The following is a 26,537-nucleotide window of genomic DNA, read 5'->3' as shown; positions in this document are numbered from 1 at the left end:
GATGATTTCTCAAAGTACAAGGTCAAGTACCAAACGGATGGAAGGTTTATCAAAATACAAGGTCAAGTACCAGACGGTTGGATGGTTGATCAAGGTACAAGGTCAAGTACCAGACGGTTGGATGGTTGATCAAGGTACAGGGTCAAGTACCAAACGGTTGGATGGTTGATCAAGGTACAAGGTCAAGTACCAAACGGTTGGATGGTTGATCAAGGTGCAAGGTCAAGTATCAAACGGTTGGATGGTTGATCAAGATACAAGGTCAAGTACCAAACGGTTGGATGGTTTATCAAGGTACAGGGTCAAGTACCAAATTTAAGGTTTGGGTTTGTTAATCCCTGCAGTCTAACAAGCCCCAAAGCAACTAGCGAAGGGGCTGAGGACTGTAGGGGGTGGTTTCAAGCCTTCTGGTAGGCTGGTGGGGCTTGCCCCTTTACCCCTCCCGTGTGAGGTCACCGGAGGCGGTGTTTGGGGGCGGGTAAGGACCCGCCCGGTGGTTTTATAAAGTCCGAGAGCACGTGGGGGGGCCTCTTTCCTTCTGCCCCCTGGACCGAAGAGGCGAGAAGTCACCCTCCCACCCTGCCCTCTGAATTATTTCTTTTCAGCTCTTCTTTCCTTGGTTCTGGCTGTTTCCTTCTGTTTTCCTACAGTTGTCACAGCGAAGGCGGAAGTTACACAGGCCCTAAGGCGCTGGAAGATGCCCACATGCCGGCTGCAGGGCCGCAGCCGCCATTTCGGGCGAAGTCGGTTCTCAAGATTTTGAAGATGCCAAGCGGGCCTAGCAAGTTGGGAAATGTTTTAATTTATAACGTTATTTAATAATTTATCTTAGTTGTTAATAAACGCTGTGGCCTTCCCACATTACCCAAACATTTAGTTTCCCGGTCTGTTTATGGGTGGTTAGTCTAGGTACACGGTCAGGTACCAGACGGTTGGTGGTTAGTCTAGGTACACAGTCAGGTACCAGACGGTTCGGTGGTTAGTCTAGGTACACAGTCAGGTACCAGACGGTTGGGTGGTCAGTCTAGGTACATGGTCAAGTACCAGACGGTTGGATGATTTCTCAAAGTACAAGGTCAAGTACCAAACGGATGGAAGGTTTATCAAAATACAAGGTCAAGTACCAGACGGTTGGATGGTTGATCAAGGTACAAGGTCAAGTACCAGACGGTTGGATGGTTGATCAAGGTACAGGGTCAAGTACCAAACGGTTGGATGGTTGATCAAGGTGCAAGGTCAAGTATCAAACGGTTGGATGGTTGATCAAGATACAAGGTCAAGTACCAAACGGTTGGATGGTTTATCAAGGTACAGGGTCAAGTACCAAATTTAAGGTTTGGGTTTGTTAATCCCTGCAGTCCTGGTGTATATAGTCACCTCCTCCTTTCACTGGTGTTTATAGTCACCTCCTCCTCCTGTCACGAATTTTCTGAGGATAAAACTGATTAAATAAAATCTTATGAAAGTAAAATTATATTTATTGTGAAAGATACTACAGAGATCAACATCAATTGTGCACATTTTTTTTTATTTATATTTTAAGGGTATTTTTATATTTTCTTCAGATTATAAATCAAAGGTTTAAAGCAGTTGCCTCCACTTTCAGTTTTTCTAATTTATCAAACGTGGTGGCATCGCTTAACATCTGAAGATTCTATCATCAATGGTGACAACATAAAGGACTCCCCTATCATAAGAAACATGGCGAACTTTTTCATCCACTTTCAAGTAACTCCAGGAGGTTCCCATAGGATTTCCTGCTGTGATCCCTTCTCTAAAATGGAAAAAGAATGTGCATTATGAAAGGTAAAGGGACCAAAACACAGCCCTAGTGGCGGTATATAATCTGTATGTAGTGATCTCCCCCTAGTGGCGGTATATAATCTGTATGTAGTGATCTCCTCCTAGTGGTGGTGTATAATCTGTATGTAGTGATCTCCCCCTAGTGGTGGTGTAAAATGTGTATGTAGTGATCTCCCCCTAGTGGTGGTGTATAATCTGTATGTAGTGATCTCCCCCTAGTGGTGGTGTATAATCTGTATGTAGTGAGCTCCCCCTAGTGGTGATGTATAATCTGTATGTAGTGATCTCCCCCTAGTGGTGGTGTATAATCTGTATGTAGTGAGCTCCCCCTAGTGGTGGTGTATAATCTGTATGTAGTGATCTCCCCCTAGTGGTGGTGTAAAATGTGTATGTAGTGATCTCCCCCTAGTGGTGGTGTATAATGTGTATGTAGTGATCTCCCCCTAGTGGTGGTGTATAATCTGTATGTAGTGATCTCCCCCTAGTGGTGGTGTATAATCTGTATGTAGTGATCTCTCCCTAGTGGTGGTGTATAATGTGTATGTAGTGATCTCCTCCTAGTGGTGGTGTATAATGTGTATGTAGTGATCTCCCCCTAGTGGTGGTGTATAATCTGTATGTAGTGATCTCCCCCTAGTGGTGGTGTATAATCTGTATGTAGTGATCTCCCCCTAGTGGTGGTGTATAATCTGTATGTAGTGATCTCCTCCTAGTGGTGGTGTATAATGTGTATGTAGTGATCTCCTCCTAGTGGTGGTGTATAATCTGTATGTAGTGATCTCCTCCTAGTGGTGGTGTATAATCTGTATGTAGTGAGCTCCCCCTAGTGGTGGTGTATAATCTGTATGTAGTGATCTCCCCCTAGTGGTGGTGTATAATCTGTATGTAGTGATCTCCTCCTAGTGGTGGTGTATAATGTGTATGTAGTGATCTCCTCCTAGTGGTGATGTATAATGTGTATGTAGTGATCTCCCCCTAGTGGTGGTGTATAATGTGTATGTAGTGATCTCCTCCTAGTGGTGGTGTATAATCTGTATTAAGTGATCTCCCCCTAGTGGTGGTGTATAATGTGTATGTAGTGATCTCCCCCTAGTGGTGGTGTATAATGTGTATGTAGTGATCTCCTCCTAGTGGTGGTGTATAATCTGTATGTAGTGATCTCCCCCTAGAGGTGGTGTATAATGTGTATGTAGTGAGCTCCCCCTAGTGGTGGTGTATAATCTGTATGTAGTGATCTCCCCCTAGTGGTGGTGTATAATGTGTATGTAGTGAGCTCCCCCTAGTGGTGGTGTATAATCTGTATGTAGTGATCTCCCCCTAGTGGTGGTGTATAATCTGTATGTAGTGATCTCCCCCTAGTGGTGGTGTATAATGTGTATGTAGTGAGCTCTCCCTAATGGTGGTATATAATCTGTATGTAGTGATCTCCTCCTAGTAATGGTGTATAATGTGTATGTAGTGATCTCCCCCTAGTGGTGGTGTATAATCTGTATGTAGTGATCTCCTCCTAGTGGTGGTGTATAATCTGCATGTAGTGATCTCCCCCTAGTGGTGGTGTAAAATGTGTATGTAGTGATCTCCCCCTAGTGGTGGTGTATAATCTGTATGTAGTGATCTCCTCCTAGTGGTGGTGTATAATCTGTATGTAGTGATCTCCCCCTAGTGGTGGTGTATAATCTGTATGTAGTGATCTCCCCCTAGTGGTGGTGTGTAATGTGTATGTAGTGATCTCCTCCTAGTGGTGGTGTATAATGTGTATGTAGTGATCTCCTCCTAGTGGTGGTGTATAATGTGTATGTAGTGATCTCCCCCTAGTGGTGGTGTATAATGTGTATGTAGTGATCTCCTCCTAGTGGTGGTGTATAATGTGTATGTAGTGATCTCCTATTGGTGGTGTATAATCTGTATGTAGTGATCTCCTCCTAGTGGTGGTGTATAATCTGTAAGTAGTGATCTCCCCCTAGTGGTGGTGTATAATCTGTATGCAGTGATCTCCCCCTAGTGGTGGTGTATAATGTGTATGTAGTGATCTCCTCCTAGTGGTGGTGTATAATGTGTATGTAGTGATCTCCCCCTAGTGGTGGTGTATAATGTGTATGTAGTGATCTCCTCCTAGTGGTGGTGTATAATGTGTATGTAGTGATCTCCTAGTGGTGGTGTATAATCTGTATGTAGTGATCTCCTCCTAGTGGTGGTGTATAATCTGTATGTAGTGATCTCCTCCTAGTGGTGGTGTATAATCTGTATGTAGTGATCTCCCCCTAGTGGTGGTGTATAATATTTATGTAGTGATCTCCCCCTAGTAGTGGTCTATAATCTGTATGTAGTGAGCTCCCCCTAGTGGTGGTGTAAAATCTGTATGTAGTGAGCTCCCCCTAGTGGTGGTGTATAATCTGTATGTAGTGAGCTCCCCCTAGTGGTGGTGTATAATCCGTATGTAGTGATCTCCTCCAAGTGGTGGTGTATAATCTGTATGTAGTGATCTCCTCCAAGTGGTGGTGTATAATCTGTATGTAGTGAGCTCCTCCTAGTGGTGGTATATAATCTGTATGTAGTGAGCTCCTCCTAGTTGTGGTGTATAATCTGTATGTAGTGAGCTCCTCCTAGTGGTGGTGTATAATCTGTATGTAGTGATCTCCTCCTAGTGGTGGTGTATAATGTGTATGTAGTGATCTCCCCCTAGTGGTGGTGTATAATCTGTATGTAGTGAGCTCCCCCTAGTGGTGGTGTGTAATCTGTATGTAGTGATCTCCTCTTAGTGGTGGTGTAAAATCTGTATGTAGTGAGCTCCCCCTAGTGGTGGTGTATAATCTGTATGTAGTGACCTCCCCCTAGTGGTGATGTATAATCTGTATGTAGTGGTCTCCCCCTAGTGGTGGTGTATAATCTGCATGTAGTGATCTCCCCCTAGTGCTGGTGTATAATCTGTATGTAGTGATTTCCCCCTAGTAGTGGTGTATAATGTGTATGTAGTGATCTCCCCCTAGTGGTGGTGTATAATGTGTATGTAGTGATCTCCCCCTAGTGGTGGTGTATAATCTCCCCCTAGTGGTGGTGTATAATCTGTATGTAGTTAGCTCCCCCTAGTGGTGGTGTATAATCTGTATGTAGTAATCTCCTCCTAGTTGTGGTGTATAATCTGTATGTAGTGATCTCCCCCTAGTGGTGGTGTATAATGTGTATGTAGTGATCTCCCCCTAGTGGTGATGTATAATCTGTATGTAGTGACCTCCCCCTAGTGGTGGTGTATAATCTGTATGTAGTGATCTCCCCCTAGTGCTGGTGTATAATGTGTATGTAGTGATCTCCCCCTAGTGCTGGTGTATAATCTGTATGTAGTGATCTCCCCCTAGTGGTGGTGTAAAATCTGTATGTAGTGATCTCCCCCTAGTGGTGGTGTATAATCTGTATGTAGTGATCTCCTCCTAGTGTTGGTGTATAATCTATATGTAGTGACCTCCCCCTAGTGGTGGTGTATAATCTGTATGTAGTGACCTCCCCCTAGTGGTGATGTATAATCTGTATGTAGTGATCTGCCCCTAGTGGTGGTGTATAATCTGTATGTAGTGAGCTCCCCCTAGTGGTGATGTATAATCTGTATGTAGTGACCTCCCCTAGTGGTCATGTATAATGTGTATGTAGTGATCTGCCCCTAGTGGTGGTGTATAATCTGTATGTAGTGAGCTCCCCCTAGTGGTGATGTATAATCTGTATGTAGTGACCTCCCCTAGTGGTCATGTATAATGTGTATGTAGTGATCTGCCCCTAGTGGTGGTGTATAATCTGTATGTAGTGAGCTCCCCCTAGTGGTGGTGTATAATCTGTATGTAGTGATCTCCCCCTAGTGGTGATGTATAATCTGTATGTAGTGATCTCCCCCTAGTGGTGGTGTATAATGTTTATGTAGTGAGCTTCCCCTAGTGGTGGTGTATAACCTGTATGTAGTGATCTCCCCCTAGTGGTGGTGTATAATCTGTATGTAGTGATCTCCCCCTAGTGGTGGTGTATAATGTGTATGTAGCGATCTCCCCCTAGTGCTGGTGTATAATCTGTATGTAGTGATCTCCCCCTAGTGGTGGTGTAAAATCTCTATGTAGTGAGCTCCCCCTAGTGGTGGTGTATAATCTGTATGTAGTGATCTCCCCCTAGTGGTGGTGTATAATCTGTATGTAGTGATCTCCCCCTAGTGGTGGTGTATAATCTGTATGTAATGAGCTCCCCCTAGTGGTGGTGTATAATCTCCCCCTAGTGGTGGTGTATAATATTTATGTAGTGATCTCCCCCTAGTGGTGGTCTATAATCTGTATGTAGTAATCTCCTCCTAGTGGTGGTGTATAATCTGTATGTAGTGATCTCCCCCTAGTGGTGGTGTATAATGTGTATGTAGTGATCTCCCCCTAGTGGTGATGTATAATCTGTATGTAGTGACCTCCCCCTAGTGGTGGTGTATAATCTGTATGTAGTGATCTCCCCCTAGTGCTGGTGTATAATGTGTATGTAGTGATCTCCCCCTAGTGCTGGTGTATAATCTGTATGTAGTGATCTCCCCCTAGTGGTGGTGTAAAATCTGTATGTAGTGATCTCCCACTAGTGGTGGTGTATAATCTGTATGTAGTGATCTCCTCCTAGTGGTGGTGTATAATCTATATGTAGTGACCTCCCCCTAGTGGTGGTGTATAATCTGTATGTAGTGACCTCCCCCTAGTGGTGATGTATAATCTGTATGTAGTGATCTCTCACTAGTGGTGGTGTATAATCTGTATGTAGTGACCTCCCCTAGTGGTGATGTATAATCTGTATGTAGTGATCTGCCCCTAGTGGTGGTGTATAATCTGTATGTAGTGAGCTCCCCCTAGTGGTGATGTATAATCTGTATGTAGTGACCTCCCCTAGTGGTCATGTATAATGTGTATGTAGTGATCTGCCCCTAGTGGTGGTGTATAATCTGTATGTAGTGAGCTCCCCCTAGTGGTGGTGTATAATCTGTATGTAGTGATCTCCCCCTAGTGGTGATGTATAATCTGTATGTAGTGATCTCCCCCTAGTGGTGGTGTATAATGTTTATGTAGTGAGCTTCCCCTAGTGGTGGTGTATAATCTGTATGTAGTGATCTCCCCCTAGTGGTGGTGTATAATCTGTATGTAGTGATCTCCCCCTAGTGGTGGTGTATAATGTGTATGTAGTGATCTCCCCCTAGTGCTGGTGTATAATCTGTATGTAGTGATCTCCCCCTAGTGGTGGTGTTAAATCTGTATGTAGTGAGCTCCCCCTAGTGGTGGTGTATAATCTGTATGTAGTGATCTCCCCCTAGTGGTGGTGTATAATCTGTATGTAGTGATCTCCCCCTAGTGGTGGTGTATAATCTGTATGTAATGAGCTCCCCCTAGTGGTGGTGTATAATCTGTATGTAGTGATCTCCCCCTAGTGGTGGTGTATAATCTGTATGTAGTGATCTCCTCCTAGTGGTGGTGTATAATCTGTATGTAGTGATCTCCCCCTAGTGGTGGTGTATAATCTGTATGTAGTGATCTCCCCCTAGTGGTGGTGTATAATCTGTATGTAGTGATCCCCCCCTAGTGGTGGTGTATAATCTGTATGTAGTGATCCCCCCCTAGTGGTGGTGTATAATGTGTATGTAGTGATCTCCCCCTAGTGGTGGTGTATAATGTGTATGTAGTGAGCTCCCCCTAGTGGTGGTGTATAATCTGTATGTAGTGAGCTCCCCCAAGTAATGGTGTATAATCTGTAGGTAGTGAGCTCCCCCTAGTGGTGGTGTATAATCTGTATGTAGTGAGCTCCCCCTAGTGGTGGTGTATAATCTGTATGTAGTGAGCTCCCCCTAGTGGTGGTGTATAATCTGTATGTAGCGAGCTCCCCCTAGTGGTGGTGTATGATCTGTATGTAGTGATCTCCCCCTAGTGGTGGTGTATAATCTGTATGTAGTGATCTCCCCCTAGTGGTGGTGTATAATCTGTATGTAGTGAGCTCCCCCTAGTGGTGGTGTATAATCTGTATGTAGTGATCTCCCCCTAGTGGTGTTGTATAATCTCTATGTAGTGATCTCCCCCTAGTGGTGGTGTATAATCTGTATGTAGTGATCTCCTCCTAGTGGTGGTGTATAATCTGTATGTAGTGTTCTCCCCCTAGTGGTGGTGTATAATCTGTATGTAGTGATCTCCCCCTAGTGGTGGTGTATAATATTTATGTAGTGATCTCCCCCTAGTGGTGGTCTATAATCTGTATGTAGTGAGCTCCCCATAGTGGTGGTGTAAAATCTGTATGTAGTGAGCTCCCCCTAGTGGTGGTGTATAATCTGTATGTAGTGAGCTCCCCCTAGTGGTGGTGTATAATCTGTATGTAGTGATCTCCTCCAAGTGGTGGTGTATAATCTGTATGTAGTGAGCTCCTCCTAGTGGTGGTGTATAATCTGTATGTAGTGAGCTCCTCCTAGTGGTGGTGTATAATCTGTATGTAGTGATCTCCTCCTAGTTGTGGTGTATAATCTGTATGTAGTGAGCTCCTCCTAGTGGTGGTGTATAATCTGTATGTAGTGATCTCCCCCTAGTGGTGATGTATAATGTGTATGTAGTGATCTCCCCCTAGTGGTGATGTATAATCTGTATGTAGTGACCTCCCCCTAGTGGTGGTGTATAATGTGTATGTAGTGATCTCCCCCTAGTGCTGGTGTATAATGTGTATGTAGTGATCTCCCCCTAGTGCTGGTGTATAATCTGTATGTAGTGATCTCCCCCTAGTGGTGGTGTAAAATCTGTATGTAGTGATCTCCCCCTAGTGGTGGTGTATAATCTGTATGTGGTGATCTCCCCCTAGTGGTGGTGTATAATCTGTATGTAGTAACCTCCCCCTAGTGGTGATTTATAATCTGTATGTAGTGATCTCCCCCTAGTGGTGGTGTATAATCTGTATGTAGTGATCTCCCCCTAGTGGTGGTGTATAATGTGTATGTAGTAAACTCCCCCTAGTGGTGGTGTATAATCTGTATGTAGTGACCTCCCCTAGTGGTGATGTATAATCTGTATGTAGTGATCTCCCCCTAGTGGTGGTGTATAATCTGTATGTAGTGACCTCCCCTAGTGGTGATGTATAATCTGTATGTAGTGATCTCCTCCTAGTGGTGGTGTATAATCTGTATGTAGTGATCTCCCCCTAGTGGTGATGTATAATGTGTATGTAGTGAGCTCCCCCTAGTGGTGGTGTATAATCTGTATGTAGTGAGCTCCCCCAAGTAATGGTGTATAATCTGTATGTAGTGAGCTCCCCCTAGTGGTGGTGTATAATCTGTATGTAGTGAGCTCCCCCTAGTGGTGGTGTATAATCTGTATGTAGTGATCTCCCCCTAGTGGTGGTGTAAAATCTGTATGTAGTGATCTCCCCCTAGTGGTGGTGTATAATCTGTATGTAGTGATCTCCCCCTAGTGGTGGTGTATAATCTGTATGTAGTGACCTCCCCCTAGTGGTGATGTATAATCTGTATGTAGTGATCTCCCCCTAGTGGTGGTGTATTATCTGTATGTAGTGATCTCCCCCTAGTGGTGGTGTATAATGTGTATGTAGTGATCTCCCTCTAGTGGTGGTGTATAATCTGTATGTAGTGACCTCCCCTAGTGGTGATGTATAATCTGTATGTAGTGATCTCCCCCTAGTGGTGGTGTATAATCTGTATGTAGTAAGCTCCCCCTAGTGGTGGTGTATAATCTGAATGTAGTGATCTCCCCCTAGTGGTGGTGTGTAATCTGTATGTAGTGATCTCCCCCTAGTGGTGGTGTATAATCTGTATGTAGTGATCTCCCCCTAGTGCTGGTGTATAATGTGTATGTAGTGATCTCCCCCTAGTGCTGGAGTATAATCTGTATGTAGTGATCTCCCCCTAGTGGTGGTGTAAAATCTGTATGTAGTGGTCTCCCCCTAGTGGTGGTGCATAATGTGTATGTAGTGATCTCCCCCTAGTGGTGGTGCATAATGTGTATGTAGTGATCTCCCCCTAGTGGTGATGTATAATCTGTATGTAGTGATCTCCCCCTAGTGGTGGTGTATAATCTGTATGTAGTGATCTCCCCCTAGTGGTGGTGTATTATCTGTATGTAGTGATCTCCCCCTAGTGGTGGTGTATAATCTGTATGTAGTGATCTCCCCCTAGTGGTGGTGTATAATCTCTATGTATTGAGCGCCTCCTAGTGGTGGTGTATAATCTGTATGTACTTATCCCCTCCTAGTGGTGGTGTATAATCTGTATGTAGTGATCTCCTCCTAGTGGTGGTGTATAATCTGTATGTGGTCAGCTCCCCCTAGTGGTGATGTATAATGTGTATGTAGTGATCTCCTCCTACTGGTGGTGTATAATCTGTATGTAGTGATCTACCCCTAGTGGTGGTGTATAATGTGTATGTAGTGAGCTCCCCCTAGTGGTGGTGTATAATCTGTATGTAGTAATCCCCCCTAGTGGTGGTGTATAATGTGTATGTAGTGATCTCCCCCTAGTGGTGGTGTATAATGTGTATGTAGTGATCTCCCCCTAGTGGTGGTGTATAATCTGTATGTAATGATCTCCTCCTAGTGGTGGTGTATAATCTGTATGTAGTGATCTCCCCCTAGTGGTGGTGTATAATCTGTATGTAGTGACCTCCCCCTAGTGGTGGTGTATAATCTGTATGTAGTGATCTCCCCCTAGTGGGGGTGTATAATCTGTATGTAGTGATCCCCCCCTAGTGGTGGTGTATAATGTGTATGTAGTGATCTCCCCCTAGTGGTGGTGTATAATGTGTATGTAGTGAGCTCCCCCTAGTGGTGGTGTATAATCTGTATGTAGTGAGCTCCCCCAAGTAATGGTGTATAATCTCTAGGTAGTGAGCTCCCCCTAGTGGTGGTGTATAATCTGTATGTAGTGAGCTCCCCCTAGTGGTGGTGTATAATCTGTATGTAGTGAGCTCCCCCTAGTGGAGGTGTATAATCTGTATGTAGCGAGCTCCCCCTAGTGGTGGTGTATGATCTGTATGTAGTGATCTCCCCCTAGTGGTGGTGTATAATCTGTATGTAGTGATCTCCCCCTAGTGGTGGTGTATAATCTGTATGTAGTGAGCTCCCCCTAGTGGTGGTGTATAATCTGTATGTAGTGATCTCCCCCTAGTGGTGTTGTATAATCTCTATGTAGTGATCTCCCCCTAGTGGTGGTGTATAATCTGTATGTAGTGATCTCCTCCTAGTGGTGGTGTATAATCTGTATGTAGTGTTCTCCCCCTAGTGGTGGTGTATAATCTGTATGTAGTGATCTCCCCCTAGTGGTGGTGTATAATATTTATGTAGTGATCTCCCCCTAGTGGTGGTCTATAATCTGTATGTAGTGAGCTCCCCATAGTGGTGGTGTAAAATCTGTATGTAGTGAGCTCCCCCTAGTGGTGGTGTATAATCTGTATGTAGTGAGCTCCCCCTAGTGGTGGTGTATAATCTGTATGTAGTGATCTCCTCCAAGTGGTGGTGTATAATCTGTATGTAGTGAGCTCCTCCTAGTGGTGGTGTATAATCTGTATGTAGTGAGCTCCTCCTAGTGGTGGTGTATAATCTGTATGTAGTGATCTCCTCCTAGTTGTGGTGTATAATCTGTATGTAGTGAGCTCCTCCTAGTGGTGGTGTATAATCTGTATGTAGTGATCTCCCCCTAGTGGTGATGTATAATGTGTATGTAGTGATCTCCCCCTAGTGGTGATGTATAATCTGTATGTAGTGACCTCCCCCTAGTGGTGGTGTATAATCTGTATGTAGTGATCTCCCCCTAGTGCTGGTGTATAATGTGTATGTAGTGATCTCCCCCTAGTGCTGGTGTATAATCTGTATGTAGTGATCTCCCCCTAGTGGTGGTGTAAAATCTGTATGTAGTGATCTCCCCCTAGTGGTGGTGTATAATCTGTATGTGGTGATCTCCCCCTAGTGGTGGTGTATAATCTGTATGTAGTAACCTCCCCCTAGTGGTGATTTATAATCTGTATGTAGTGATCTCCCCCTAGTGGTGGTGTATAATCTGTATGTAGTGATCTCCCCCTAGTGGTGGTGTATAATGTGTATGTAGTAAACTCCCCCTAGTGGTGGTGTATAATCTGTATGTAGTGACCTCCCCTAGTGGTGATGTATAATCTGTATGTAGTGATCTCCCCCTAGTGGTGGTGTATAATCTGTATGTAGTGACCTCCCCTAGTGGTGATGTATAATCTGTATGTAGTGATCTCCTCCTAGTGGTGGTGTATAATCTGTATGTAGTGATCTCCCCCTAGTGGTGATGTATAATGTGTATGTAGTGAGCTCCCCCTAGTGGTGGAGTATAATCTGTATGTAGTGAGCTCCCCCAAGTAATGGTGTATAATCTGTATGTAGTGAGCTCCCCCTAGTGGTGGTGTATAATCTGTATGTAGTGAGCTCCCCCTAGTGGTGGTGTATAATCTGTATGTAGTGATCTCCCCCTAGTGGTGGTGTAAAATCTGTATGTAGTGATCTCCCCCTAGTGGTGGTGTATAATCTGTATGTAGTGATCTCCCCCTAGTGGTGGTGTATAATCTGTATGTAGTGACCTCCCCCTAGTGGTGATGTATAATCTGTATGTAGTGATCTCCCCCTAGTGGTGGTGTATTATCTGTATGTAGTGATCTCCCCCTAGTGGTGGTGTATAATGTGTATGTAGTGATCTCCCTCTAGTGGTGGTGTATAATCTGTATGTAGTGACCTCCCCTAGTGGTGATGTATAATCTGTATGTAGTGATCTCCCCCTAGTGGTGGTGTATAATCTGTATGTAGTAAGCTCCCCCTAGTGGTGGTGTATAATCTGAATGTAGTGATCTCCCCCTAGTGGTGGTGTGTAATCTGTATGTAGTGATCTCCCCCTAGTGGTGGTGTATAATCTGTATGTAGTGATCTCCCCCTAGTGCTGGTGTATAATGTGTATGTAGTGATCTCCCCCTAGTGCTGGAGTATAATCTGTATGTAGTGATCTCCCCCTAGTGGTGGTGTAAAATCTGTATGTAGTGGTCTCCCCCTAGTGGTGGTGCATAATGTGTATGTAGTGATCTCCCCCTAGTGGTGGTGCATAATGTGTATGTAGTGATCTCCCCCTAGTGGTGATGTATAATCTGTATGTAGTGATCTCCCCCTAGTGGTGGTGTATAATCTGTATGTAGTGATCTCCCCCTAGTGGTGGTGTATTATCTGTATGTAGTGATCTCCCCCTAGTGGTGGTGTATAATCTGTATGTAGTGATCTCCCCCTAGTGGTGGTGTATAATCTCTATGTATTGAGCGCCTCCTAGTGGTGGTGTATAATCTGTATGTACTTATCCCCTCCTAGTGGTGGTGTATAATCTGTATGTAGTGATCTCCTCCTAGTGGTGGTGTATAATCTGTATGTGGTCAGCTCCCCCTAGTGGTGATGTATAATGTGTATGTAGTGATCTCCTCCTACTGGTGGTGTATAATCTGTATGTAGTGATCTACCCCTAGTGGTGGTGTATAATGTGTATGTAGTGAGCTCCCCCTAGTGGTGGTGTATAATCTGTATGTAGTAATCCCCCCTAGTGGTGGTGTATAATGTGTATGTAGTGATCTCCCCCTAGTGGTGGTGTATAATGTGTATGTAGTGATCTCCCCCTAGTGGTGGTGTATAATCTGTATGTAATGATCTCCTCCTAGTGGTGGTGTATAATCTGTATGTAGTGATCTCCCCCTAGTGGTGGTGTATAATCTGTATGTAGTGATATCCCCCTAGTGGTAGTGTATAATCTGTATGTAGTGAGCTACCTGTAGTGGTGGTGTATAATCTGTATGTAATGAGCTCCCCCTAGTGGTGGTGTATAATCTGTATGTAGTAATCTCCCCCTAGTGGGGGTGTATAATCTGTATGTAGAATTCTCCCCCTATTAGTGGTGTATAATCTGTATGTAGTGATCTCCCCCTAGTGGGGGTGTATAATCTGTATGTAGTGATCTCCCCCTAGTGGATGTGTATAATGTGTATGTAGTGATCTCCCCCTAGTGGTGGTGTATACTGTGTATGTAGTGATCTCCTCCTAGTGGTGGTGTATAATGTGTATGTAGTGAGCTCCCCCTAGTGGTGGTGTATAATCTGTATGTAGTGATCTCCCCCTAGTGGTTGTGTATAATCTGTATGTAGTGATCTCCCCCTAGTGGTGGTGTATAATGTGTATGTAGTGATCTCCCCCTAGTGGTGGTGTATAATGTGTATGTAGTGAGCTCCCCCTAGTGGTGGTGTATAATCTGTATGTAGTGATCTCCCCCTAGTGGTTGTGTATAATCTGTATGTAGTGATCTCCCCCTAGTGGGGGTGTATAATCTGTATGTAGTGATCTCCCCCTAGTGGTTGTGTATAATGTGTATGTAGTGATCTCCCCCTAGTGGTGGTGTATAATGTGTATGTAGTGATCTCCTCCTAGTGGTGGTGTGTAATCTGTATGTAGTGATCTCCCCCTAGTGGTGGTGTATAATCTATATGTAGTGAGCTCCTCCTAGTGGTGGTGTATAATGTGTATGTAGTGATCTCCTCCTAGTGGTGGTGTATAATCTGTATGTGGTGATCTCCCCCTAGTGGTGGTGTATTATCTGTATGTAGTGATCTCCTCCTAGTGGTGGTGTATAATCTGTATGTAGTGATCTCCCCCTAGTGGTGGTGTATAATCTGTATGTAGTGAGCGCCTCCTAGTGGTGGTGTATAATCTGTATGTAGTGATCTCCCCCTAGTGGTGGTGTATAATCTGTATGTAGTGATCCCCCCTAGTGGTGGTGTATAATCTATATGTAGTGAGCTCCCCCTAGTGGTGGTGTATAATCTGTATGTAGTGATCCCCCCCTAGTGGTGGTGTATAATCTTTATGTAGTGAGCTCCCCCTAGTGGTGGTGTATAATCTGTATGTAGTGATCTCCCCCTAGTGGTGGTGTATAATGTGTATGTAGTGATCTCCCCCTAGTGGTGGTGTATAATGTATATGTAGTGATCTCCCCCTAGTGGTGGTGTATAATCTGTATGTAGTGATCTCCTCCTAGTGGTGGTGTATAATCTGTATGTAGTGATCTCCCCCTAGTGGTGGTGTATAATCTGTATGTAGTGATCTCCCCCTAGTGGTGGTGTATAATCTGTATGTAGTGATCTCCCCCTAGTGGTGATGTATAATCTGTATGTAGTAATCTCCTCCTAGTGGTGGTGTATAATCTGTATGTAGTGATCTCCCCCTAGTGGTGGTGTATAATCTGTATGTAGTGATCTCCCCCTAGTGGTGCTGTATAATCTGTATGTAGTGATCTCCCCCTAGTGGTGATGTATAATCTGTATGTAGTAATCTCCTCCTAGTGGTGGTGTATAATCTGTATGTAGTGATCTCCCCCTAGTGGTGGTGTATAATGTGTATGTAGTGATCTCCCCCTAGTGGTGGTGTATAATGTGTATGTAGTGATCTCCTCCTAGTGGTGGTGTATAATGTGTATGTAGTGATCTCCTCCTAGTGGTGGTGTATAATCTGTATGTAGTGATCTCCCCCTAGTGGTGGTGTATAATGTGTATGTAGTGATCTCCCCCTAGTGGTGGTGTATAATGTGTATGTAGTGATCTCCCCCTAGTGGTGGTGTATAATCTGTATGTAGTGATCTCCCCCTAGTGGTGGTGTATAATGTGTATGTAGTGATCTCCTCCTAGTGGTGGTGTATAATCTGTATGTAGTGATCTCCCCCTAGTAATGTTGTATAATCTGTTTGTAGTGATCTCCTCCTAGTGGTGGTGTATAATGTGTAAGTAGTGATCTCCTCCTAGTGGTGGTGTATAATCTGTATGTAGTGATCTCCCCCTAGTGGTGGTGTATAATGTGTATGTAGTGATCTCCCCCTAGTGGTGGTGTATAATGTGTATGTAGTGATCTCCCCCTAGTGGTGGTGTATAATGTGTATGTAGTGATCTCCCCCTAGTGGTGGTGTATAATGTGTATGTAGTGATCTCCTCCTAGTGGTGGTGTATAATCTGTATGTAGTGATCTCCCCCTAGTGGTGGTGTATAATCTGTTTGTAGTGATCTCCTCCTAGTGGTGGTGTATAATCTGTATGTAGTGATCTCCTGCTAGTGGTGGTGTATAATCTGTATGTAGTGATCTCCCCCTAGTGGTGGTGTTTAATCTGTATGTAGTGAGCTCCCCCTAGTGGTTGTGTATAATCTGTATGTAGTGATCTCCCCCTAGTGGAGGTGTATAATGTGTATGTAGTGATCTCCCCCTAGTGGTGGTGTATAATGTGTATGTAGTGATCTCCCCCTAGTAATGGTGTATAATGTGTATGTAGTGATCTCCTCCTAGTGGTGGTGTATAATCTGTATGTAGTGATCTCCCCCTAGTGGTGGTGTATTATCTGTATGTAGTGACCTCCCCCTAGTGGTGGTGTATAATCTGTATGTAGTGATCTCCCCCTAGTGGTGGTGTATAATCTGTATGTAGTGAGCGCCTCCTAGTGGTGGTGTATAATCTGTATGTAGTGATCTCCTAGTGGTGGTGTATAATCTGTATGTAGTGATCTCCCCCTAGTGGTGGTGTATAATCTGTATGTAGTGAGCGCCTCCTAGTGGTGGTGTATAATCTGTATGTAGTGATCTCCTAGTGGTGGTGTATAATGTGTATGTAGTGATCTCCCCCTAGTGGTGGTGTATAATCTGTATGTAGTGATCTCCTCCTAGTGGTGGTGTATAATCTGTATGTAGTGATCTCCCCCTAGTGGTGCTGTATAATCTGTATGTAGTGATCTCCCCCTAGTGGTGGTGTATAATCTGTATGTAGTGAGCTCCCCCTAGTGGTGGTGTATAATCTGTATGTAGTGATCTCCTAGTGGTGGTGTATAATGTGTATGTAGTGATCTCCCCCTAGTGGTGGTGTATAATCTGTATGTAGTGATCTCCTCCTAGTGGTGGTGTATAATCTGTATGTAGTGATCTCCCCCTAGTGGTGGTGTATAATCTGTATGTAGTGATCTCCCCCTAGTGGTGGTATATAATCTGTATGTAGTGATCTCCCCCTAGTGGTGGTGTATAATCTGTATGTAGTGATCTCCCCCTAGTGGTGGTGTATAATCTGTATGTAGTGATCTCCCCCTAGTGGTGGTGTATAATCTGTATGTAGTGATCTCCCCCTAGTGGTTGTGTATAATGTATATGTAGTGATCTCCCCCTAGTGGTGGTGTATAATATGTATGTAGTGATCTCCTCCTAGTGGGGTTGTATAGTCTGTATGTAGTGATCTCCCCCTAGTGGTGGTGTATAATCTGTATGTAGTGATCTCCTCCTAGTGGTGGTCTATAATCTGTATGTAGTGATCTCCTCCTAGTGGTGGTGTATAATCTGTTTGTAGTGATCTCCTCCTAGTGGTGGTGTATAATCTGTATGTAGTGATCTCCCCCTAGTGGTGGTGTATAATCTGTATGTAGTGATCTCCTCCTAGTGGTGGTGTATAATCTGTATGTAGTGATCTCCCCCTAGTGGTGGTGTATAATCTGTATGTAGTGATCTCCCCCTAGTGGTGGTGTATAATGTGTATGTAGTGATCTCCTCCTAGTGGTGGTGTATAATCTGTATGTAGTGATCTCCCCCTAGTGGTGGTGTATAATCTGTATGTAGTGATCTCCCCCTAGTGGTGGTGTATAATATGTATGTAGTGATCTACTCCTAGTGGTGGTGTATAATCTGTATGTAGTGAGCTCCCCCTAGTGGTGGTGTATAATCTTTATGTAGTGATCTCCTCCTAGTGGTGGTGTATAATCTGTATGTAGTGAGCTCCCCCTAGTGGTGGTGTATGATCTGTATGTAGTGATCTCCTCCTAGTGGTGGTGTATAATCTGAATGTAGTGATCTCCTCCTAGTGGTGGTGTATAATGTGTATGTAGTGATCTTCTTCTAGTGGTGGTGTATAACCTGTATGTAGTAATCTCCTCTTAGTGGTGGTGTATAATTTGTATGTAGTAATCTCCCCCTAGTGGTTGTGTATAATGTGTATGTAGTGATCTCCCCCTAGTGGTGGTGTATAATGTGTATGTAGTTATTTCCCCCTAGTGGTGGTGTATAATGAGTATGTAGTGATCTCCCCCTAGTGGTGGTGTATAATGTGTATGTAGTGATCTTCTCCTAGTGGTGGTGTATAATATGTATGTAGCGATCTCCCCCTAGTGGTGGTGTATAATGTGTATGTAGTGATCACCCCCTAGTGGTGGTGTATAATCTGTATGTAGTGATCTCCCCCTAGTGGTGGTGTATAATGTGTATGTAGTGATCACCCCCTAGTGGTGGTGTATAATCTGTATGTAGTGATCTCCTCCTAGTGGTGGTGTATAATATGTAAGTAGTGATCTCCCCCTAGTGGTGGTGTATAATGTGTATGTAGTGATCTCCTCCTAATGGTGGTGTATAATCTGTATGTAGTGATCTCCCCCTAGTGGTGGTGTATAATCTGTATGTAGTGATCTCCCCCTAGTGGTGGTGTATAATGTGTATGTAGTGATCTCCTCCTAGTGGTGGTGTATAATGTGTATGTAGTGATCTCCCCCTAGTGGTGGTGTATAATGTGTATGTAGTGAGCTCCCCCTAGTGGTGGTGTATAATCTGTATGTAGTGATCTCCCCCTAGTGGTGGTGTATAATCTGTATGTAGTGATCTCCCCCTAGTGGTGGTGTATAATCTGTATGTAGTGATCTCCCCCTAGTGGTGGTGTATAATCTGTATGTAGTGATCTCCCCCTAGTGGTGGTGTATAATCTGTATGTAGTGATCTCCCCCTAGTGGTTGTGTATAATGTATATGTAGTGATCTCCCCCTAGTGGTGGTGTATAATATGTATGTAGTGATCTCCTCCTAGTGGGGTTGTATAGTCTGTATGTAGTGATCTCCCCCTAGTGGTGGTGTATAATCTGTATGTAGTGATCTCCTCCTAGTGGTGGTCTATAATCTGTATGTAGTGATCTCCTCCTAGTGGTGGTGTATAATCTGTTTGTAGTGATCTCCTCCTAGTGGTGGTGTATAATCTGTATGTAGTGATCTCCCCCTAGTGGTGGTGTATAATCTGTATGTAGTGATCTCCTACTAGTGGTGGTGTATAATCTGTATGTAGTGATCTCCCCCTAGTGGTGGTGTATAATCTGTATGTAGTGACCTCCCCCTAGTGGTGGTGTATAATGTGTATGTAGTGATCTCCTCCTAGTGGTGGTGTATAATCTGTATGTAGTGATCTCCCCCTAGTGGTGGTGTATAATCTGTATGTAGTGATCTCCCCCTAGTGGTGGTGTATAATATGTATGTAGTGATCTACTCCTAGTGGTGGTGTATAATCTGTATGTAGTGAGCTCCCCCTAGTGGTGGTGTATAATCTGTATGTAGTGATCTCCTCCTAGTGGTGGTGTATAATCTGTATGTAGTGAGCTCCCCCTAGTGGTGGTGTATGATCTGTATGTAGTGATCTCCTCCTAGTGGTGGTGTATAATCTGAATGTAGTGATCTCCTCCTAGTGGTGGTGTATAATGTGTATGTAGTGATCTTCTCCTAGTGGTGGTGTATAACCTGTATGTAGTAATCTCCTCTTAGTGCTGGTGTATAATTTGTATGTAGTGATCTCCCCCTAGTGGTTGTGTATAATGTGTATGTAGTGATCTCCCTCTAGTGGTGGTGTATAATGTGTATGTAGTTATTTCCCCCTAGTGGTGGTGTATAATGTGTATGTAGTGATCTCCCCCTAGTGGTGGTGTATAATGTGTATGTAGTGATCTTCTCCTAGTGGTGGTGTATAATATGTATGTAGCGATCTCCCCCTAGTGGTGGTGTATAATGTGTATGTAGTGATCACCCCCTAGTGGTGGTGTATAATCTGTATGTAGTGATCTCCCCCTAGTGGTGGTGTATAATGTGTATGTAGTGATCACCCCCTAGTGGTGGTGTATAATCTGTATGTAGTGATCTCCTCCTAGTGGTGGTGTATAATATGTAAGTAGTGATCTCCCCCTAGTGGTGGTGTATAATGTGTATGTAGTGATCTCCTCCTAATGGTGGTGTATAATCTGTATGTAGTGATCTCCCCCTAGTGGTGCTGTATAATCTGTATGTAGTGATCTCCCCCTAGTGGTGGTGTATAATGTGTATGTAGTGATCTCCTCCTAGTGGTGGTGTATAATGTGTATGTAGTGATCTCCCCCTAGTGGTGGTGTATAATCTGTATGTAGTGATCTCCCCCTAGTGGTGGTGTATAATGTGTATGTAGTGAGCTCCCCCTAGTGGTGGTGTATAATCTGTATGTAGTGATCTCCCCCTAGTGGTGGTGTATAATCTGTATGTAGTGATCTCCCCCTAGTGGTGGTGTATAATCTGTATGTAGTGATCTCCCCCTAGTGGTGGTGTATAATGTGTATGTAGTGATCTCCTCCTAGTGGTGGTGTATAATGTTTATGTAGTGATCTCCCCCTAGTGGTGGTGTATAATCTGTATGTAGTGAGCTCCCCCTAGTGGTGGTGTATAATCTGTATGTAGTGATCTCCCCCTAGTGGTGGTGTATAATCTGTATGTAGTGATCTCCCCCTAGTGGTGGTGTATAATCTGTATGTAGTGATCTCCTCCTAGTGGTGGTGTATAATCTGTATGTAGTGATCTCCCCCTAGTGGTGGTGTATAATCTATATGTAGTGATCTCCTCCTAGTGGTGGTGTATAATGTGTATGTAGTGATCTCCCCCTAGTGGTGGTGTATAATCTGTATGTAGTGATCTCCTCCTAGTGGTGGTGTATAATGTGTATGTAGTGATCTCCTCCTAGTGGTGGTGTATAATCTGTATGTAGTGAGCTCCCCCTAGCTGTGTTGTATAATGTGTATGTAGTGATCTCCCCCTAGTGGTGGTGTATAATCTGTATGTAGGGATCTCCTCCTAGTGGTGGTGTATAATGTGTATGTAGTGATCTCCCCCTAGTGGTGATGTATAATCTGTATGTAGTGATCTCCCCCTAGTGGTGGTGTATAATCTGTATGTAGTGATCTCCCTCTAGTGGAGGTGTATAATGTGTATGTAGTGATCTCCCCCTAGTGGTGGTGTGTAATGTGTATGTAGTGATCTCCTCCTAGTGGTGGTGTATAATGTGTATGTAGTGATCTCCCCCTAGTGGAGGTGTATAATGTGTATGTAGTGATCTCCTCCTAGTGGTGGTGTATAATCTGTATGTAGTGATCTCCCCCTAGTGGTGGTGTATAATGTGTATGTAGTGATCTCCTCCTAGTGGTGGTGTATAATGTGTATGTAATGATCTCCTCCTAATGGTGGTGTATAATCCGTATGTAGTGATCTCCCCCTAGTGGTGGTGTATAATCTGTATGTAGTGATCTCCTCCTAGTGGTGGTGTATAATCTGTATATAGTGATCTCCCCCTAGTGGTGGTGTATAATCTGTATGTAGTGATCTCCTCCTACTGGTGGTGTATAATGTGTATGTAGTGATCTCCCCCTAGTGGTGGTGTATAATGTGTATGTAGTGATCTCCTCCTAGTGGTGGTGTATAATGTGTATGTAGTGAGCTCCTCCTAGTGGTGGTGTATAATGTGTATGTAGTGATCTCCCCCTAGTGGTGGTGTATAATCTGTATGTAGTGATCTCCCTCTAGTGGTGGTGTATAATGTGTATGTAGTGATCTCCTCCTAGTGGTGGTGTATAATCTGTATGTAGTGATCTCCTCCTACTGGTGGTGTATAATGTGTATGTAGTGATCTCCCCCTAGTGGTGGTGTATAATGTGTATGTAGTGATCTCCTCCTAGTGGTGGTGTATAATCTGTATGTAGTGATCTCCCCCTAGTGGTGGTGTATAATGTGTATGTAGTGAGCTCCCCCTAGTGGTGGTGTATAATCTGTATGTAGTGATCTCCTCCTAGTGGTGGTGTATAATCTGTATGTAGTGATCTCCCCCTAGTGGTGGTGTATAATGTGTATGTAGTGATCTCCTCCTAGTGGTGGTGTATAATATGTATGTAGTGATCTCCCCCTAGTGGTGTTGTATAATGTGTATGTAGTGATCTCCCCCTAGTGGTGGTGTATAATCTGTATGTAGTGATCTCCTCCTAGTGCTGGTGTATAATGTGTATGTAGTGATCTCCCCCTAGTGGTGGTGTATAATGTGTATGTAGTGATCTCCCCCTAGTGGTGGTGTTTAATCTGTATGTAGTGATCTCCTCCTAGTGCTGGTGTATAATGTGTATGTAGTGATCTCCTCCTAGTGGTGGTGTATATTCTGTATGTAGTGATCTCCTCCTAGTGGTGGTGTATAATCTGTATGTAGTGATCTCCTCCTAGTGGTGGTGTATAATGTGTATGTAGTGATCTCCCCCTAGTGGTGGTATATAATCTGTATGTAGTGATCTCCTCCTAGTGGTGGTGTATAATGTGTATGTAGTGATCTCCCCCTAGTGGTGGTGTATAATCTGTATGTAGTGATCTCCCCCTAGTGGTGGTGTATAATGTGTATGTAGTGATCTCCCCCTAGTGGTGGTATATAATCTGTATGTAGTGATCTCCTCCTTGTGGTGGTGTATAATGTGTATGTAGTGTTCTCCCCCTAGTGGTGGTGTATAATGTGTATGTAGTGATCTCCCCCTAGTGGTGGTGTATAATGTGTATGTAGTGATCTCCCCCTAGTGGTGGTGTATAATGTGTATGTAGTGATCTCCCCCTAGTGGTGGTGTATAATGTGTATGTAGTGATCTCCCCCTTGTGGTGGTATATAATCTGTATGTAGTGATCTCCTCCTAGTGGTGGTGTATAATGTGTATGTAGTGATCTCCCCCTAGTGGTGGTGTATAATCTGTATGTAGTGATCTCCCCCTAGTGGTGGTGTATAATGTGTATGTAGTGATCTCCCCCTAGTGGTGGTATATAATCTGTATGTAGTGATCTCCTCCTAGTGGTGGTGTATAATGTGTATGTAGTGATCTCCTCCTAGTGGTGGTGTATAATGTGTATGTAGTGATCTCCCCCTAGTGGTGGTGTATAATCTGTATGTAGTGATCTCCCCCTAGTGGTGGTGTATAATGTGTATGTAGTGATCTCCTCCTAGTGGTGGTGTATAATGTGTATGTAGTGATCTCCCCCTAGTGGTGGTGTATAATGTGTATGTAGTGATCTCCCCCTAGTGGTGGTGTATAATGTGTATGTAGTGATCTCCCCCTAGTGGTGGTGTATAATGTGTATGTAGTGATCTCCTCCTAGTGGTGGTGTATAATCTGTATGTAGTGATCTCCTCCTATTGGTGGTGTATAATCTGTATGTAGTGATCTCCTCCTAGTGGTGATGTATAATCTGTATGTAGTGATCTCCTCCTAGTGGTGGTGTATAATCTGTATGTAGTGATCTCCTCCTAGTGGTGGTGTATAATGTGTATGTAGTGATCTCCTCCTAGTGGTGGTGTATAATGTGTATGTAGTGATCTCCCCCTAGTGGTGGTGTATAATGTGTATGTAGTGAGCTCCCCCTAGTGGTGGTGTATAATCTGTATGTAGTGATCTCCTCCTAGTGGTGGTGTATAATGTGTATGTAGTGATCTCCCCCTAGTGGTGGTGTATAATGTGTATGTAGTGATCTCCTCCTAGTGGTGGTGTATAATCTGTATGTAGTGGTCTCCTCCTAGTGGTGGTGTATAATCTGTATGTAGTGATCTCCTCCTAGTGGTGGTGTATAATGTGTATGTAGTGATCTCCCCCTAGTGGTGGTGTATAATGTGTATGTAGTGATCTCCCCCTAGTGGTGGTGTATAATGTGTATGTAGTGATCTCCCCCTAGTGGTGGTGTATAATGTGTATGTAGTGATCTCCCCCTAGTGGTGGTGTATAATGTGTATGTAGTGATCTCCTCCTAGTGGTGGTGTATAATGTGTATGTAGTGATCTCCTCCTATTGGTGGTGTATAATCTGTATGTAGTGATCTCCTCCTAGTGGTGATGTATAATCTGTATGTAGTGATCTCCTCCTAGTGGTGGTGTATAATCTGTATGTAGTGATCTCCCCCTAGTGGTGGTGTATAATCTGTATGTAGTGATCTCCTCCTAGTGGTGGTGTATAATCTGTATGTAGTGATCTCCCCCTAGTGGTGGTGTATAATGTGTATGTAGTGATCTCCCCCTAGTGGTGGTGTATAATGTGTATGTAGTGATCTCCCCCTAGTGGTGGTGTATAATGTGTATGTAGTGATCTCCTCCTAGTGGTGGTGTATAATGTGTATGTAGTGATCTCCCCCTAGTGGTGGTGTATAATGTGTATGTAGTGAGCTCCCCCTAGTGGTGGTGTATAATCTGTATGTAGTGATCTCCTCCTAGTGGTGGTGTATAATGTGTATGTAGTGATCTCCCCCTAGTGGTGGTGTATAATGTGTATGTAGTGATCTCCCCCTAGTGGTGGTGTATAATGTGTATGTAGTGATCTCCCCCTAGTGGTGGTGTATAATGTGTATGTAGTGATCTCCTCCTAGTGGTGGTGTATAATGTGTATGTAGTGATCTCCTCCTATTGGTGGTGTATAATCTGTATGTAGTGATCTCCTCCTAGTGGTGATGTATAATCTGTATGTAGTGATCTCCTCCTAGTGGTGGTGTATAATCTGTATGTAGTGATCTCCCCCTAGTGGTGGTGTATAATCTGTATGTAGTGATCTCCTCCTAGTGGTGGTGTATAATCTGTATGTAGTGATCTCCCCCTAGTGGTGGTGTATAATCTGTATGTAGTGATCTCCTCCTAGTGGTGGTGTATAATCTGTATGTAGTGATCTCCTCCTAGTGGTGGTGTATAATGTGTATGTAGTGATCTCCCCCTAGTGGTGGTGTATAATGTGTATGTAGTGATCTCCCCCTAGTGGTGGTGTATAATGTGTATGTAGTGATCTCCCCCTAGTGGTGGTGTATAATGTGTATGTAGTGATCTCCCCCTAGTGGTGGTGTATAATGTGTATGTAGTGATCTCCTCCTAGTGGTGGTGTATAATGTGTATGTAGTGATCTCCTCCTATTGGTGGTGTATAATCTGTATGTAGTGATCTCCTCCTAGTGGTGATGTATAATCTGTATGTAGTGATCTCCTCCTAGTGGTGGTGTATAATCTGTATGTAGTGATCTCCCCCTAGTGGTGGTGTATAATCTGTATGTAGTGATCTCCTCCTAGTGGTGGTGTATAATCTGTATGTAGTGATCTCCCCCTAGTGGTGGTGTATAATGTGTATGTAGTGATCTCCCCCTAGTGGTGGTGTATAATGTGTATGTAGTGATCTCCCCCTAGTGGTGGTGTATAATGTGTATGTAGTGATCTCCTCCTAGTGGTGGTGTATAATGTGTATGTAGTGATCTCCCCCTAGTGGTGGTGTATAATGTGTATGTAGTGAGCTCCCCCTAGTGGTGGTGTATAATCTGTATGTAGTGATCTCCTCCTAGTGGTGGTGTATAATGTGTATGTAGTGATCTCCCCCTAGTGGTGTGATGGGTGTGGGCGCTGCACTGTGTGTGTGTGTGTGTGGCGCTGCACTGTGTGTGTGGGGGGGGGCTGCACTGTGTGTGTGGGGGGGGGCTGCACTGTGTGTGTGTGGGGGGGCTGCACTGTGTGTGTGTGGGGGGGCTGCACTGTGATGTGTGGGGGCTGCACTGTGATGTTTGGGGTCTGTGCAGCTTTTACCTTTTATACACATGTCCGTTATAGTTGACCCCGTACACCGATCCGTCCTCGGCGACCTCCAGCATGACCAGTTTGCCGTCCACATTCTCCCAGTTAGTCCCTTGGCAGGACATGGGGTGCACATTTTTGCGGTAGAAGATATCATTGGCTGCGTTTACGCCCCAGGATCCGTAGCCCCCGCTGCTGTAGTACTTCAGTTTACCATCGACACCCTTATAGTCCAACTTCACAGCATTGGAGGTCACCTGATCCTGGTTCAGGCAAAAAATGTCCTCATTGTCATTTACTCCGACCACAAATCTGTTCCCTCCGGCGTCTATCTGATTCAGTAACCCTGAGGAAACACAACGGATGGAAGTTTAAGGAACGAAATAAGGACCAACGTGGGTGACACGTGATGTTCTGCTCCACTACTACCCATATCATGGTGAGTATGTCTCAGTCTGATGTAACTAGGTTACTGCAGCCCCAGGTAAGTACAAGTACGTGAGGTTCTCTTACCGTCCACCTGCAGCCAATCGTTATTCACATATTTGTAGATGTTTTTGTCTTTGTTGACTCCCCAGAGTCCGGCTGGACCCACCGTCACGTGGATGAGTTTTCCGGGAATCTGGACCCAGTTGTTCTCCAGCAGTTGGTAGACGTCGCCATTACTTTTCACTGCGACGACCCTTCCGGCACCGGCATCCAGCTGCTTCATCCTCCCAGGAATCTCAAGGCACAGAGTTTCTGAAGAAAACCGGAACAATAATCTGCAGGACAGGGGGTCCCCAACCTCACCCCAAGCCCAGGAATGATCTACCCCGAGAGCTATTACAGAGTTAAACTTATAACATATACCTGTACCAAATTACATGCAAATTCAATAAGCCCACAGAACCTTTCTGGTACAGAACCGGGCGCTATATAGAAAGTTATACAGCAAGTGGTGAGTCCATGTATAGGTGGCGGTTACCTGCAGAAGCCTCTGCGCCGAGCAGCAGCACCCCGAGGATCAGGATCATGGTGACTCCTTACTGTGATGTGGGGTGAGCGGCAG

General features: G+C 44.3%; 1 protein-coding gene across 1 annotated transcript; it reads right to left on the bottom strand.

Annotated features, from left to right (window-relative positions):
• Positions 1-1,585: 1,585 nt before the first annotated feature.
• Positions 1,586-26,537, bottom strand: LOC140108380 (fish-egg lectin-like). Its single transcript, XM_072131697.1, has 4 exons — positions 26,454-26,537; positions 26,000-26,227; positions 25,499-25,832; positions 1,586-1,774 (listed from the first exon to the last, which is right to left on the bottom strand). Exons 1-4 carry the CDS (start codon positions 26,500-26,502, stop codon positions 1,639-1,641), a joined length of 747 nt encoding a protein of 248 aa, XP_071987798.1. The 5' UTR covers positions 26,503-26,537; the 3' UTR covers positions 1,586-1,638.

The sequence above is a fragment of the Engystomops pustulosus genome, unplaced genomic scaffold (assembly GCF_040894005.1).
Source record: "Engystomops pustulosus unplaced genomic scaffold, aEngPut4.maternal MAT_SCAFFOLD_122, whole genome shotgun sequence".
NCBI classification, from domain to species: Eukaryota; Metazoa; Chordata; class Amphibia; order Anura; family Leptodactylidae; genus Engystomops; species Engystomops pustulosus.
The sequence above is the reverse complement of the archived record's forward strand: the minus strand, read 5'-3'. Positions and strand labels throughout refer to the sequence as shown.